The sequence below is a fragment of the Canis aureus genome, chromosome 9 (assembly GCF_053574225.1).
Source record: "Canis aureus isolate CA01 chromosome 9, VMU_Caureus_v.1.0, whole genome shotgun sequence".
NCBI classification, from domain to species: Eukaryota; Metazoa; Chordata; class Mammalia; order Carnivora; family Canidae; genus Canis; species Canis aureus.
The window spans coordinates 39,355,834-39,370,855 of NC_135619.1; the positions used below are offsets into that span (position 1 = coordinate 39,355,834).

Sequence of the window (15,022 nt, forward strand, 5' to 3'; positions counted from 1 at the left end):
TCTCTCTCTCTCTTTCTCTCTCTCTCTCTCAAATAAGTAAATAAATCTTAAAAAAAAAAAAAAAAGAAGAAGAAGAAAAAGTGACTTAGAAACAGTCACAGCAATTTTTAATGTCCGTTAAATTCCGAAAAGCTGGTAATGTTTAGTTTTTGGAATATGTCCTCATTATTTTCTTCACATTGGCTAAAAGTTTATTAATTGAGAGCCCACTAAGTAATAACTGAAACATTTTCAGAGCTGTCTTCTAGTGCCTTAGCCAGATATGCGTAAATCATTCCTTTATTATAGTAGAAGCTTACTCTTGTAAGCAGAACACTATATTGGAAGTCAGGTACCTTGAAGTCTGTCTACGCTAGTCTCTGCCATTGGATAGCCATGTATCTTGGGGAAATCCTTCCCTCATTCTCTTGGTTTGTTTCCTCTTAGCTAAATTGCTATGGGAATAGGATGAGAAACAGAGACGTAAGGTCTTTTCTTACTCTAAAATTCTAGTTCTAAGTTGGGATGGTAGGAGGCATGTTAACGTTACTTCAGAGTACTGAAATATTTTTATTACAGGTAAGTTCAGTAGGAGGGTTATACTTGGTTCAAAAGATGATTTGGTCTTTTCTTAGGTAACTAACGAATCAACAATTGCTGTAAAAGCTTTCATGGATGCTGTTCTTTGTCAGAAAAGAGGAGTCTCAGTTTTTCAAACTACCCTGTATGGCAGCTGCTGAGCCTCTGGGGTTAAGACCTAGGGACTCTAGCCTTAAGAAGTAGTTTTTTTAATTGACATAAGTTGGTTTTGTGGAAATCCTAAACACTTACTGAGCCAACTATGCTTGAAAAGAAACAGCATACTTATTTGGGAGGCTCTTGACTATGTTGTGCATATGACTTATATAATGTTATTTCTTCAAAATGGGTTTTGCCTTTTTTCTTTATTAATTAGAAACATGTTGGGTATTTTATAAGATGATATGAAGTATATAGCATAAGATTGAATTTTTATACTTTTTACATGCCCATCTGTATGCAATCTGGTTCTGATACCATTTTCTGAAAGATAGGATGATAATTATTAGTATAAATAGTTTGAGTTTTTGTCCTGATTGGTTAGTACTGAAAAGTGGTTACAATAGATCCTATCTAGGTCAAACATTCTACTAGGTACTTTAATTGTATTTATGACTTTTTTTTTTTTTTTTTTTTGAGAAAGAGAGAGACATCAAGCAGGGAGGGGCAGAGGGAGAGAGAATCTTAAGCAGACTCCAGGTCCAGCATGGAGCCTGACATAGGGTTTGATCTCATGACCCTGAGATCATGACCTGAGCTGAAATCAAGAGTCAGATACTTGACGAACTGAGCCACCCAGGCACCCCTGTACTTAAAATTCTTCAAGGGAGATGATGTTAACCTTATTTTACAGAGGAAGAAGTTAGTGCATAGAGGGGATAAATAACTTACTTACTTTTACCCCTTAATAAAGCTGGAAAACTCAACTTCACTGTCTGCCTCTAAAGCCTTTTTCCTTTCTGCTGTGATACAGTAAGTGAAAAATCTGTGAAAAAGTTTAAATGTTGAGGATTTTTAAAACTCCTTGGGAAGGGCAGCCCTAATGACCCAGCAGTTTGGCACTGCCTTCAGCCCGGGGTATGATCCTGGAGACCCAGATCGAGTCCCATGTCAGGCTCCCTAAATGGAGCCTGCTTCTCCCTCTGCTTGTGTTTCTGCCTCTCTCTCTGTCATGAATAAATAAATAAAATCTTTAAAATTAAATAAATAAATAAAACTCCTTGGGGACAGAGACTATGTGTTTTTGTATTTCTAACTTGACCTAATTTCAAGTTGAGGAGCTCAATAAATAATGTTGAATTTTAAAATTTCTACTTAAAAGTCTCAGATTTTGCCTCAAAGAAACAATTTTATGTACTATATAAATGATAGAAAGAGACTTGAAAGCCCACAGAATAATTTATAGATTGGAATTACATAAAAATGAAAAGGCTGAAAGTATTGAGGAGAGTTAGATCTTATTTATTTAAAATAGAATATAAAATATTTTGAAATCTAATTAATCTTAGATTAATTCTTCCTAATTCTTTTATTCTTTGTAACATTTAAACTTTTTCTGGTTTTCTTAGGATTCTATGCCCCTGATGAATCTGTGAGAAAAATGGAACAGAGAGACCTTTAAAGTAAAAATAATCATGAATTGCTCTTAATATTTGTTACATGGATGTTTCAGTGAAGACCCAGTTATCCCATACATCTCCCTATTATGTATATCCAAGTAATTTGCTCATTCATTTATATTCTTAGTACATAGCACATAGTAGGCATTTAGTAAGTAATATTTGTTATAGGGAGAAAGGAAGGAATAAGAGAAGGAGAGAGAGAAGGAAAACCCAGCAGCCTGGTTTGGTGCTTCTTTAGGAGGAAGAGACTTGATCAGCTGGGAAGAAGAGACCATGGAATATATTAGTGAGTATGTAGTTTCTTTAGGAAAGAATTTATTGTCAGAACTTAAAACCTTTTTTTTTCCCCCAGGATCAATGAGGCACCAAGTATTAGTCACAGGGCCCTGATGTAGTCTAACAGATTGATTGGAAAAATACAGTGTCTTTGAATAATCTAAACTTTATGATAGAAAAAAATGTGACTCACTAAATTTAGCCCTCTTATTCTGAGCTTATGGAAACCTTTGTCTTTGGAATATGGAGAGCCCTCGAGTAAAATACTACTTCCAAGCAATTCCTGATCTCCTCCCCACACTAATGAATTAAGGGACTGTAGTAAATCCTAGCGATAGCCCCCAGCTGCTCATTTCCCCAGGCACTGGAGTGGCATTTGCAGAGAGTCATTGCTGCTGGGACCCAAAGTCAGAAGAGAGACATCTGGAAGTTTTAATATTTAATGCTGTTACAGACAAGAGAACTCTGGCTTAGGGTTTGAATTTGGTAGGTTACTAGTAAAAGGATTAAGAATCCTAGTAGCAAGTAAGTGTATGTAGTTTCCAAGTAGGTCCTCTGGCTGTGTTGCATTATGAGATTCTTTTCCTAAAAACCAAAGTAAGTAGTTTCACGTTCATCTGAACTCTTGAGGTAGACCACTTAGTAGACTGAAATATTCTTTGAAATCAAACAGTAAACCCCAAATCATTTTTAGTCAAATCAGAAACAGTCCTGTGAACTAGAAGTGCATAATAAACTGAAATTAATTGATGTTTTTTCTGGTTTTGTATCCCACTCAAAGTGGGGAAAAGTGAGTTGCTCTGAAGAGTATGTTAAATCCTTACTTTGCTCTTTATAAAATATGAAGGACCACTATGTATATATAGCATTATTAGTTCTTTAAAGCCCCGATTCCTTAAAGGAGATTAAAGATTGAATCACAGCTACATATTGTGAAAGTAGAACCCTAAACATTACTAGTCTTACTGAAACTTCCTGAAAGTGCTAGAATGACCAGATTTTTCAGTCTGGCACAGATCCCGCAAAACTTACTCCAGCAGTCTTGATTAACACCTCAGTTTGGAAATCTTAAGTTTTAAGAGAAACTTTGCAGCCCCTGTCTGTACTCAAGCAGCATAATTTCTAAATCTCATAATCAGAAAGGTATTTAAATAAGATCATCTTCAGTTGAGAACTATAAAAATTTCAAATTCTTAGTATTTTTGAAATTCATGATTTAATGCTAGATAAATTAGAAACTCTTTAGTTTTATTTTCTGGTTTTTAAATTTTTAAATTTTATTTTTGTGGGATAGTGAAGTCATTTTAGATGCCTTAGTTTGTATTGTCCCCTGGGAGACTGAGATTGGACGTGCTGTTACAACGCCATCTGCTGGTCAGCCCATCTGTAGACATACTACAACTTTGAGCCTGAAGAGTACTGTTCAGAAATTCTAGAAAGCACTGCCTTAGACTAGGCAAAGCACTGCCTTAGCATAGGAAAGATATAGGAAGCTTGGAAGGAGTTTTTTTTTTTTTCTTAACAAATACTTCCTTTGATAAAATTTACTGGCAACATGTCACTTTAAAGAGGTTATCAAAGTAATACATTTCTTAGTAATAATTTTTTAATTATTTGAATATAGTTGACACACAATGTTACATTAGTTTCAGGTGTACAACTTAGTGATTTGACATGTTTATACCTGATGCTTTGTTCACCACAAAGGTAGTTGCGATCTGTCCTGTTACATCACTATCACAGTATCTTTCACTGTATTCATTATGCTGTACTGTTTATCCCCATGGCTTATTGAAGTTTAATTATAGGACCTCAGAATAGTAAATATTCTCCCATTGTGTTCAAATTTAACATCTTGATAAATGATAAAACAAAAATAAACATTTTTCTAGGGTTTGGGGGGAAATCCTCCTTAATATATTTTGATTTCCATTTGTGTACAAATTAAGGAAATGACATTTTGGGGGGTTTTAGAAAAAGAGATTTCATTGTGTACTATTTTGAGTGGGGATAGACTTTCACTGACATTTGGACATTTAGGAGGAATACCAGGTTAATAAGATGTGTTCAATAGAATAAACCATTTGCTATCTATGACCAAAAACATGTTTAAAGTAAAATTGAATCTCTCAGATGGAAAGGCAAACTTATTATTTCCTCCCATAGTACATCTGTTTAGGGCTGGCTGACTAATCCTTTAAGAAGTTGCTGAACTTTTTCCAAGTGCTGAAAACCTAATTCTGTTTTAAAAATAGCTGTATGTAATCTTATCTTCATACGTGTATTTTAAGAGTTTAACAAAAAGGATAATTATTTTTGCAAACTAATGATTTTTTTAGGCCCAGACTCCAACTGAGGCTTTATATTTTTTTAAGGAGTCCTGGGAAAAATAGTCCATAAGAGTACAGGGTTTGGGGGAAGAGGGATTGGTTTTATGTTGTTTTTTTTTTTTTTATTTCAGTTTGATGTTAATATCTCTAATATGTGAGAATAGGAAGCTTTTCCCCCGAATTACAATAATAGTTGGAGATTCATTAGAATCATAGTGATAGATGCAGTAGAGGCCCTCAGGAAACTCCTTAACTTGCCAGAGGAATCTTGGACTAATAACTTCACCAAACCAGCTACAAAGCTGAAATAAATTACACTGAAAATACATGTCAAAGTGAAATGAACATACTGTGTTTTGAGACCTCTCACTAATTTCTTTGATCTTAACCGTTGAATTCAGCATTTGTAAGCAATTTGTTATTTAAATGCCGATGAAGAAAATAAAAAATTAATTCTAGAGAGTGGTCTTTTTGACAGACTTCCCTTATTTTTCTTTGCTGTGGTGATTTCTTCCTCACTTTGTTCCTGCACTTTTCCATAATAGTTAATAATAAGCTGGACTGGCTGTTTCCACTATCACTACCTTGGGCAAGTTACTTCTTTGTGCCTCCGCTTCTGTATCTGGGAAATAAATATCTACCTCACAGTTTTGTGGTAAAGGTTAATTGAGAAAATAACTTACAAATCAGTTAGAATACTGTGAGGTGTGGAATAGGCCTCCAGAATTCCCAAATGTTCAGTCGTCTTGGTTCTTCTCTCACGGGCCCTTCCCCCTTCCTGTTGTTTCTGACATCTTCCTGCAACCTCCATGTTACCGGCTCGTGTGTTTCTCTTTTATGATTAGGTCAACCAATATTAATACCTTACTATTTGCTATTGCCTAATCAAATTTTACTCTATTTTAGTCATTTCTCAATATAACAGTTGCTTTCTCCCGTGGTTTTCAAAGACTACTTTCAACCTCTGTGTTTTGATTAGATTGACACATTTTTTAATTTCCTTCCCAGGGCAGTTTCCATTAAATGAGTTCTATTGGTTATGTTTGAAATGAAGGAGAAAATACTGATTTAGTTAATGCGGTAAAATGGAATGATTTGTAATGACTTGAATACCTGTCATCAAGGTATGTGTTCTAGAACCAATTCTGGCTTGGTCATGTGGGGGCCAGAATCACTTAACCATAACCATGGCTAAAATGGATGACCCTGTTACAGCTATTAATTTAGAGTACAACATGGTATGTCTTGTATTAAGAGTCTATGCTATGTATTGATGTCAGCAGAAATCATTTACAAATTCTTGCTTATGACCTGTCTCTAAGATAAGTCTTTAAACACTTCCTTATGCCATTAATAGAAGACATGAGACAAGAGGTGTGGCAGGCAGCTGTTTGATCTAGTGAACCTTTTGGTTAAAAACAATGGGTATATGAACCTTCCTATTGATTTTGTATCTTTAAAACTTTTTTATTTTATTGAGCTAATTGGTTTTTTTATGTGAATCTAAGATGTATTTCCTAAGTTAATGTATATTTGGTAATCTCGTTTCTTCTCTATATTATATATAATACATTAAGATACTAATCCTTCCGTGGAAGTTTACTTGTGGTTAAGAAAAAATAATTAAGGCAGTGAAAAGGATAGTGTTTTCTTTGTTTTACTTGCTTAGTCAGTGGGGCTTTTCCTCATTGGGAGCTGTGTGGTTTTGTAGCTCTTAAAACAAACACCAGCATCCTCTAAGAAAGTAGCAGTATTTTGCATGTTTTATTATATCTTGTATGCTGAGATCTCTTTTTGAGAGAGAAACATGTGTGGTGAGTTCATGTTTCTTGAAATATACATGATTCTTCAGACTGGAATTTAATGAAATAGGACTCCCATTTGAAAACCAAAGAGGTAAGGCTACAAGAGAGGATAAATGTGATCAAATGATTAGCCAGGGGCTAATAGAAATTCTAGGAAGAATGACAGATTGTATATTAGAAAGAAATATGATATCATATTCATTGAAGCTTTTACAACTAAAGATCTAAAAGAAATAATAGAAAATTACTGAAAGAGATGAATGTCTGAAACTTTAGAAATGCATGTGGTGTTGGATTAATCCAAAAAAGAAAGACTGATGGACAAATAATAAATTACATTGTATAGGAAGTCTGCATTCCTTGTGCTTAAGGTACTTTGGTCTTTCTTTTCTTCTTTCTTTCTTTCTTTCTTTCTTTCTTTCTTTCTTTCTTTCTTTCTTTTCTTTTCTTTTCTTTTCTTTTCTTTCTTTCTTTCCTCTTTTCTTGCAAGATACATTTAAGCAACTCTAGGCCAGTTTCAGAAAATTCAGCTCAGGATTTTCATCATACCATATGTGTATAATTCTTTGGAATAGATCAACTATTTTAAACAAAGACCCCAAATCCTTGAGTGGAGGAGGTTAATCTACACCTTCCTTTTGTTCTGTGCCAAACTGATATGTTTTTTCCTTTGGACGGTAAGAACAATACAGAACACCTTTTCATATACAATCAATTGTAATGTCCCCAAACAAAAAGAGTTTCAAGAAAGGTACTATACTTCTGTTCGGGAAAAAGCTATAGTTCAACAACTATACTTTTGGGAAAGAATAAATAGTCATAAACTGGAAAATGTGTATATATGTATTTTTATTGCAGAGAAGTGAGTTTTTACTTCTAAATTTTATTTTGCTATGGGTACACCATTTTACTTAAAAAATTATGCATTTCTGGTTTTAGATGTGTAATTATTGTCTGTCTTCCTATAAATTTGTATACAAACTAGTATATTTCATTTTTTTCTTTGTTAAGTAGGCATAACCACTGTAATAATTGTGGAGAAATTTAGCTATATTTACATATATTGTTTGAGAAAACACACTCTTCTTAAACATTTGAACCTTTTAATCAATTTTCCCCCAGATTTTTACCATTCAGACTTGGCATTCATTCGTGTTCTTAGTTTTTGTAGGTCCAAGGAGAAAGTGAAATGTTTCCTGAAATATAAATAAGTAATAAAATTAATGTGCATACAGAGTACACTCATTATTCTTCTTGGACATATTCTTGTTGCCCCTTTTTTAATATATCCTTAATCTCTGGGGGAAAGAGATTATTACTTTGTTAACTGAAGTTCTGACTCCAATCATCTGGGCTTCTATATATACTTAAACATGTAAGCTTAAATTCAAGTATTTACATATAAATGAGTTCTATATTCTGTAACCATATTAAAATATTTCCTAATATGATGGAAGGTTTACAGGATTTGTTTTTGATAGCTACATCAGAAATAAGATCATTATTAAAATACTATAAAAGCTAGTTCTTTCTTGGATCCTATCAGATAAAATATAAGGAATAATGTTAGCTTCATATTGTGATAGCATAATACAGATGAGCACTGTTAATAAAAATGGAATAAAAGTTGTAAGTTTTGGGCAGCCCGGGTGGCTCAGCGGTTTAGCGCCGCCTTCAGCCCAGGGCCTGATTCTGGAGACCCGGCATCGAGTCCCACATCGGGCTCCCTGCATGGAGCCTGCTTCTCCCTCTACCTGTGTTTCTGCCTCTCTCTCTCTCTCTCTCTCTCTCTCTCTCTCTCTCTGTGTCCCTCATGAATAAATAAATAAAATCTTTTTTTAAAAAAGTTGTAAATTTTGTTCCCTTAATATGCTTCCTGGTTTCCATTGAATCTTTTCTGAATCAGTTTAGAGGACAATTTAAAATGTAACTCATTATGCATTTTGTTTTTGTTTTATAATAACGTGCATAATGTGTGTTGAGGGCAAGCAGAAACAGAGGGAAGAAGGGAAACTTCTGGGAGGGGGGATCTCTCTCTAGTAAGAAGAAATAAGTAATCAAAATTATTAGCCGTACCTATTAAACTCTTTATCAGTTATTACTAAACTAACTTCTAATACTTTGAACAGGATTGATAACATATACAAATTCGTGCAAAGCTTCAAAGAAAATTTCATTTATAAATGGCCTGTTATTAAGAACCTTTCTCTTACCTAAATAGTTTGTCTTGAGTTTGAAATGTAAACACAGGATATTTAATGAGCTACCAGTTATTCTCTACAAAGTTACTTATCTCCATTCCTGGTGTGTATATACCTTTGGGATAGTGTGGTATGAGTTAATCTTCCTCATGTTGTCAAAGCGCTAATGGACATCTGTGTTTCTAGATTATTCTTTAAATGGATACAAAGTATAGAATTCTAATAATTACTATTTTTATCCTTTTTGCAGCTATGTCATCTTATCTTTTAATTATTAAAACAGAGCTTCCTGCTACTATTTCAGAATTTTTGTCTGGAGACCATACTGGGTAAGAAAAAATATTTCATGTTGTACCCATTAATTTATTAACTCAATAAATATTTATTAGTGATATGATAAAATAGGACAAGATGGAGAGGAACTATCTCTTGGAGAAGAGGAAAGGACAAATTTCTGGGAATATGAAAGATTGAGGTAGGTTATGGGGGATGGTGGAAAGTATGGACAGTAAAGGTTTTCAACAGAGGAGAGGAGTGGATAACACTGCTGTCACTTCTTAGCAAACCACAGTGATAAAGTTACAACCACACTTGTGAGATTTCTATTCTAAAGCATGGTTTGAAAAAATAAATGATTTGCAGGGACTTAATGACTTCATTTCCTGATTTTTAACAATATTATAAACAATATTAAACCACATTATATTTCTTTTCTCCTTTATTATTTAAAAATACTGGGTTCTAAAGGCTATTGACTCATTTCTTTTTACGGGAAAAAAACAAATTTATTATACTTTTCATTGCATAGAAAAATTTTGAGAAAATATACTGGAAAAGACAGAATAAATTCTTTTAGGTGTCATCAAGTTATTTCACATAATTTCTAAACCACAACACAAAAACCTGTCAGACTTTTAGATTTAAAGATTTTGCTCTAATATTTGGACTTGTCTGGACTGCAGGGCAAGTTTTCAAAATTAACCTTTTTAGCTTTTACAACTTGGCTTCCATGAAAAAGTTTTACTTAGACAATTGCCAATACATATTTATAAGGAAAGTATGATATACTTTAGATTTCAATAGGAACTGGAAGTCCTTTATGATTTTTCATCAGCAGAAGATATTGTGCCTTTGTGTAGTATTTTATAGTTTATAGAGTTTTCACATTCATTATCACATTTGATGTTCACAACTGCCGTGCTTTCTCTACTTTTAAGTTTTATGCTTTTAGTTTGATGAACAGTTGCTATAAGAGCTCTGTGTAATTCACTTTTGCATTTGCTGTAAAAATATTTGGGACAACTTCTGTTACTCAAAAAATTCTATATGACAAATTTATTTTATAGTTTAGGGCTAAGAACTCAAGGCAATGAGAAGTAGAATCAGAAATGTTAGAGTACAAGTAGGACGACCTGTTCTATCCATATCAGTGACCTCAGGAAATTGACTTTACTTTTTCTGGCCACATAACTTAATTTCGAGCCTTAGGTTTCTTCAGCGGCTTAATTGGGGGTACCAGTATTGCCTTCTTAACAAAGTTGTAGGGATGATCAGATAGGATATATTATATATATACATGCTTTTGTAAGCTAATAGCATAGTGTAAATCTGGAGAATTGAGAAATGCCATAATGTGGGACGCTTGGGTGGCTCCGCGGTTGGACATCTACCTTTGGCTCAGGGTGTGATCCCTGGATTCCGGGATCAAGTCCCACATTGGGTTCCCTACTGGAGTCTACTTCTCCCTCTGCCCATGTCTCTGCCTCTCTCTCTCTGTGTCTCTCATGAATAAATAAGTAAATAAAATCTTTTTTTTAAAAAAAAAAAAAAGAAATTCCATAATGTTGAATGTCAAATATATCCTCAATTAAAAATAAAGAAATTTCAATAATACTAACTTATAGTAAAGGTGGATTTTCTCTGCTCTGCCAGGGAGGTCAGAGGCAAATTTGAATGTACTACATAAACTGTTCATCCTAATAGTTGTTACATGCTTGCCTTTTTCTTGCTCCTGAATTTGGTAACTTCTGTTTACTTTTTTTTTATTGTCATATGTCTTTATGGAAAGAGGAGGGATAAACATGCATATAAAATTTTAGAAATAATTAGGATAGTATGAGATAGAACTGCTATTAAAACTTAGGCCTTCTTTCTCTTTTACCATTGCTTTCATTTTAAATCAATTACCATTTATTTTGTTGGGGCTTTTTTAAAAAAAATAATAAAATGGTATTTTTATATGTCAGAAATGGATTTTTAAAGCTGTACTTGAAAATACTGTGGCCTGTTTGCACCATTTCTGTTTTGATGAAAATTGCACATCTCTTTAACAGTCTCATCTTGTTTTACATATAATGTACATTTACTTATTTTGGATTTCAAAGTTGTAAAAAACATTAATAAGAGACTATATTAGTTGGTTAGAATGCAGATAAATCATTAATCTTCAAAGCTTAATTCTGTAAAATAATTAAGAAACAAATGTCATGGTAATTGGCAACTATCTGGGGGCAGTTTATTTCTAAATAAAGTTCCATAACAATATTTCTTCTGAGATCAATGTGATATTGATATGTTTTTATTTTAGGGTTTGATTGACAATAAAATGCAGTTAAGGTCTTTCAGGTATGTTATTTTCTGGGAGATTTGATGTACCTTTGTGAAATATAAACCTTTATAAAGATGTTATCAAAAAGAAGCCTTATGTTCATAATACTCTAATTTCAAAAATTACTGTTAGAAGTCAAAAGCTATAATACTTATCCCAAACTTGTATGAGGCATTTGTATTTTTCATAGAATAATTTATATTTTAAAAATCTATGGCTGTTAAAAGTTGGAAGCTCTCTGTTAACATTTAATGATCTTGTCAGGGGAATATGATTGACACAATTAAGTTGTCTTGCATTTGAGTTACATAATTGATATGGGATGTGAGTAAGATCCTAATTCAGAACATATGATACTCTTGTTCCATTCCATTCGAGAATGAAATTAAAGCAACTTATAAATAAATCTGGTTTTCATTAAAATATGGAAAAAAGCAACTGCATGCCAAAGCATTTGCAATACAGCTAAGGATTTATACTCTATATTTCATACTTGGAACATTTTTATCATATAGGATTAAATCCACAGATCAAACAAGTTTTTTAGGAAGTATAAAACTTTTTACTCTAATTCTTTTGGCTTTAAGGAATGTATATTTAGATTACAGTAGGAAAACAGGGGTTCTGTTAGATAATTTTTCCCCCTTAGGAAAAAATTTAAGGTTAGTATATTCTTCTAAAACCTTGATTTATAAAATATACTTATTTAATATGTGCTTTTTGAGATTACTTTTTACTGGTTCGTATTTCTCAGGCTGGGTTTTATTTTGCAAGTTTAATCATCCCTGTTCTTTGGAAAATATCCATTGCCAAACACAATTCAGTTGACTGTGACACGCACATCAAATCTAAACTAGCTTTAGTGTGCATTACTGAATTGCCCTATGGTTGAATGATAAAGAAAAGCACTGTATTTACATTGGCTTTATTAATGCACCTTAATAAGTATAAGAAATGATTAATAATAACCAGTAGCCAAGCCAGGGATAGAGAAATTATATTTGGCAATAACGTTCTTTTCATATTAGGAATTTAAAATTCAATCCTGTGACGAGGAGAGTATACGGAAAAGCACAATCTTAAGAAAAATGAGGCAGTATCTGAAAAATACAGTAAACTCAGAGTGACTATTCAAGAGTAGAGATTGGGAGCTCCTGGGTGGCTCAGTTAAGCGTCCAACTCTTAGTTTCAGCTCAGGTCATGATCTCCGCTTATGAAATGAAGACTGCCCTCTGCCTCTCTCCCTCTCCTTCTGCCCCTCCCTTTTCTCCAGCTCATGCACACGCTCTAAAATAAAGAAATCTTTAAAATAGTGAAGATTATTTCCATTGCTCTTGTCACTAAGATCATTCTCATCCTTTTGCTGCTTTCACAGACGTATAAAATGAAGCTTAGCCAAATAATCTATGAGGTCTCTTCTTGTGCTAACATACCATAACTGTCATGCTGAGAGACTGCCGGGAGGAGGTGACCTTGTCTTGAGTCCCACAGTTCAGTGCTTTGGGTGGTCTCATGGCTTCTGGGCATGAGTGAATTATGATCTGATGTAGTATAATTGTAATAGTATAAGTTATAAAGTTCAGGATTTCAAAACGTTTCTTTATCCTTATGCAAGAGAAAAAAGTCTTTGGTCCTAAGGATTGTGTTCTCTGCACAACTCCACCTTCGTGACAGTAGGAACAGCAGAATTAACAGATGGAATCTGCTCTGGTGTTCCATTGGGCCTTTTTTCTCCTGACACTGCAATTGTCTAGGTCTGATATTGGGTCCCAGAAGGAAGGAGATTTTAGGCATAGAGCCCTGGGCTTTTTGCCAGCTTCAGAAATTGAGTTGCCAAGTATTCCTCAGTGAGGGATGTTTTGAAGTTCCCATTCTGACACTTATTCAAGAGTGACTGGAAGATCAACATGTCCAGTATCATTTTGTATTCTTAATATGTATACCCTTAGGTCCTCCTGCATGCAGGAATTGAGAGGCATGTGCAAATGCAAAGAGCACAACTTCAGGTCTGTTAGTACTAGAAATACTTGTGCACAGGTTTTAGTTTTGGACATTTCCTAAAGACACGAATTCGAGTGAAAAAGGGAAAAGTGTGATCATGGTACTATTTCTGCTGCTGCTCCTTCTTTTGTTCTGTTTAAAAGGAAGTTGTTAGCATCTACCAATGCCTACTGCATTATAAAGGACTTCCTCTTAAACCAGGAAATAAAAGACACAATGAATCATGTAGTCCTTGTTAGAAGCCAGGGGTTGAAACCGGTGTAGAAGAAAACTAACTTACTTACTTTTTCTTTTTCTCTTTCTTTTCTTTTCTTTTCTTTTCTTTTTTCTTTCTTTCTTTCTTTCTTTCTTTCTTTCTTTCTTTCTTTCTTTCTTTCCTTCCTTCCTTCCTTCCTTCCTTCCTTCCTTTTCTTTCTTTTCTTTTCTTTTCTTTTCTTTTCTTTTCTTTTCTTTTCTTTTCTTTTCTTTTCTTTCTTTCTTTCTTTCTTTCTTTCTTTCTTTCTTTCTTTCTTTCTTTCTTTCTTTCTTTCTTTCTCTCTTTCTTTCTTTTTTCCCCCTTCCTTTTTAATTTGAGATATAATTAACATATAACGTTTAACATATAACACCATAAATTTAAGGTGTACAAGATTTTGATACACTTACACATTTCGATATGGTTACCACAGTAGTGTTAGCTAACCCCTCCATCACGTTATATTTAAGATCTACTCTCTTAACTACAGTCACAATGCTGTATGTAGGTTAGATCCCCAGAACATATTCATCCTGTAACTGCAAGTTTGTACCATTTGACCAATATCCCAGTTTCCTTGCCTCCTCCTCCCCAGCCCCACTGGTAACCACCATTCTACTCTGTTTCCATGAGTTTGGCTTTTTTTTAATTCTATATATAAGTGATAAGCTGTTATGATGTTTTTTTGCCTGTCTTATGTCACTTAGTTTTCAGAGTCCATCCATTGACACAAATGGCAAGATTTCCTTCTTATGGCTGAATAATATTCCATTATATATATATATATATACACACACACACACACACATTATTCCATTATATATATATATACACACACACACATATATACATATATACATATATATATACACACATACACACACTCTACACACACACCCCACATCTCCTTTATTTATCTACTGACACTTAGGTTGTTTCCATATCTTATCTATTGTGAATAATACTGCAATAATTATGGAAATGCAAATTTCTTTTTGATATCCTGTTTTCATTTCCTTTGAATATAATCACATGGAGGTGGCATTGCTGGATCATATGGTAGTTCTTTTTTTTTTTAAGATTTATTCATTTATTTGAGAGAGAGACAGCATATGTGCGTGCATGAGCAGGGGGAGGGACAAAGGGAGAGGGAAAGAAATCCTCAAGCAGACTCCTGGCTGAGCACTCTTGATGCCAGGCTCCATCCCAGAACCCTGAGATCATGACCTAAGCTGAAATCAAGAGCTAGGGGCTGAACCAACTGAGCCATCCAGATGCTCCTATTTTTAATTTTTTAGGAACCTCCGTACTATTTTCCATAGTGGCTGAACCAGTTCACCTTCTCACTAACAGTGCAAAAGACTCCTTTATTTCTACTTCCCCACA

At 33.9% G+C, this 15,022-nt stretch overlaps 1 protein-coding gene across 4 annotated transcripts in view; it reads left to right on the top strand.

Moving 5' to 3' along the window:
• The window catches only part of SLC38A6 (solute carrier family 38 member 6), a 73,098-nt gene that overhangs the window by 23,529 nt on the left and 34,547 nt on the right, over positions 1-15,022 (top strand). For 3 of the 4 annotated variants that reach the window (XM_077909532.1, XM_077909533.1, XM_077909531.1), the window contains one exon: positions 9,043-9,121. The exons of the other annotated variant lie outside the window; for it this stretch is intronic. In XM_077909532.1, coding sequence (XP_077765658.1) covers positions 9,043-9,121 — 79 coding nt within the window. The remainder of the gene's footprint in view (positions 1-9,042; positions 9,122-15,022) is intronic. 4 annotated transcript variants of the gene reach the window in all.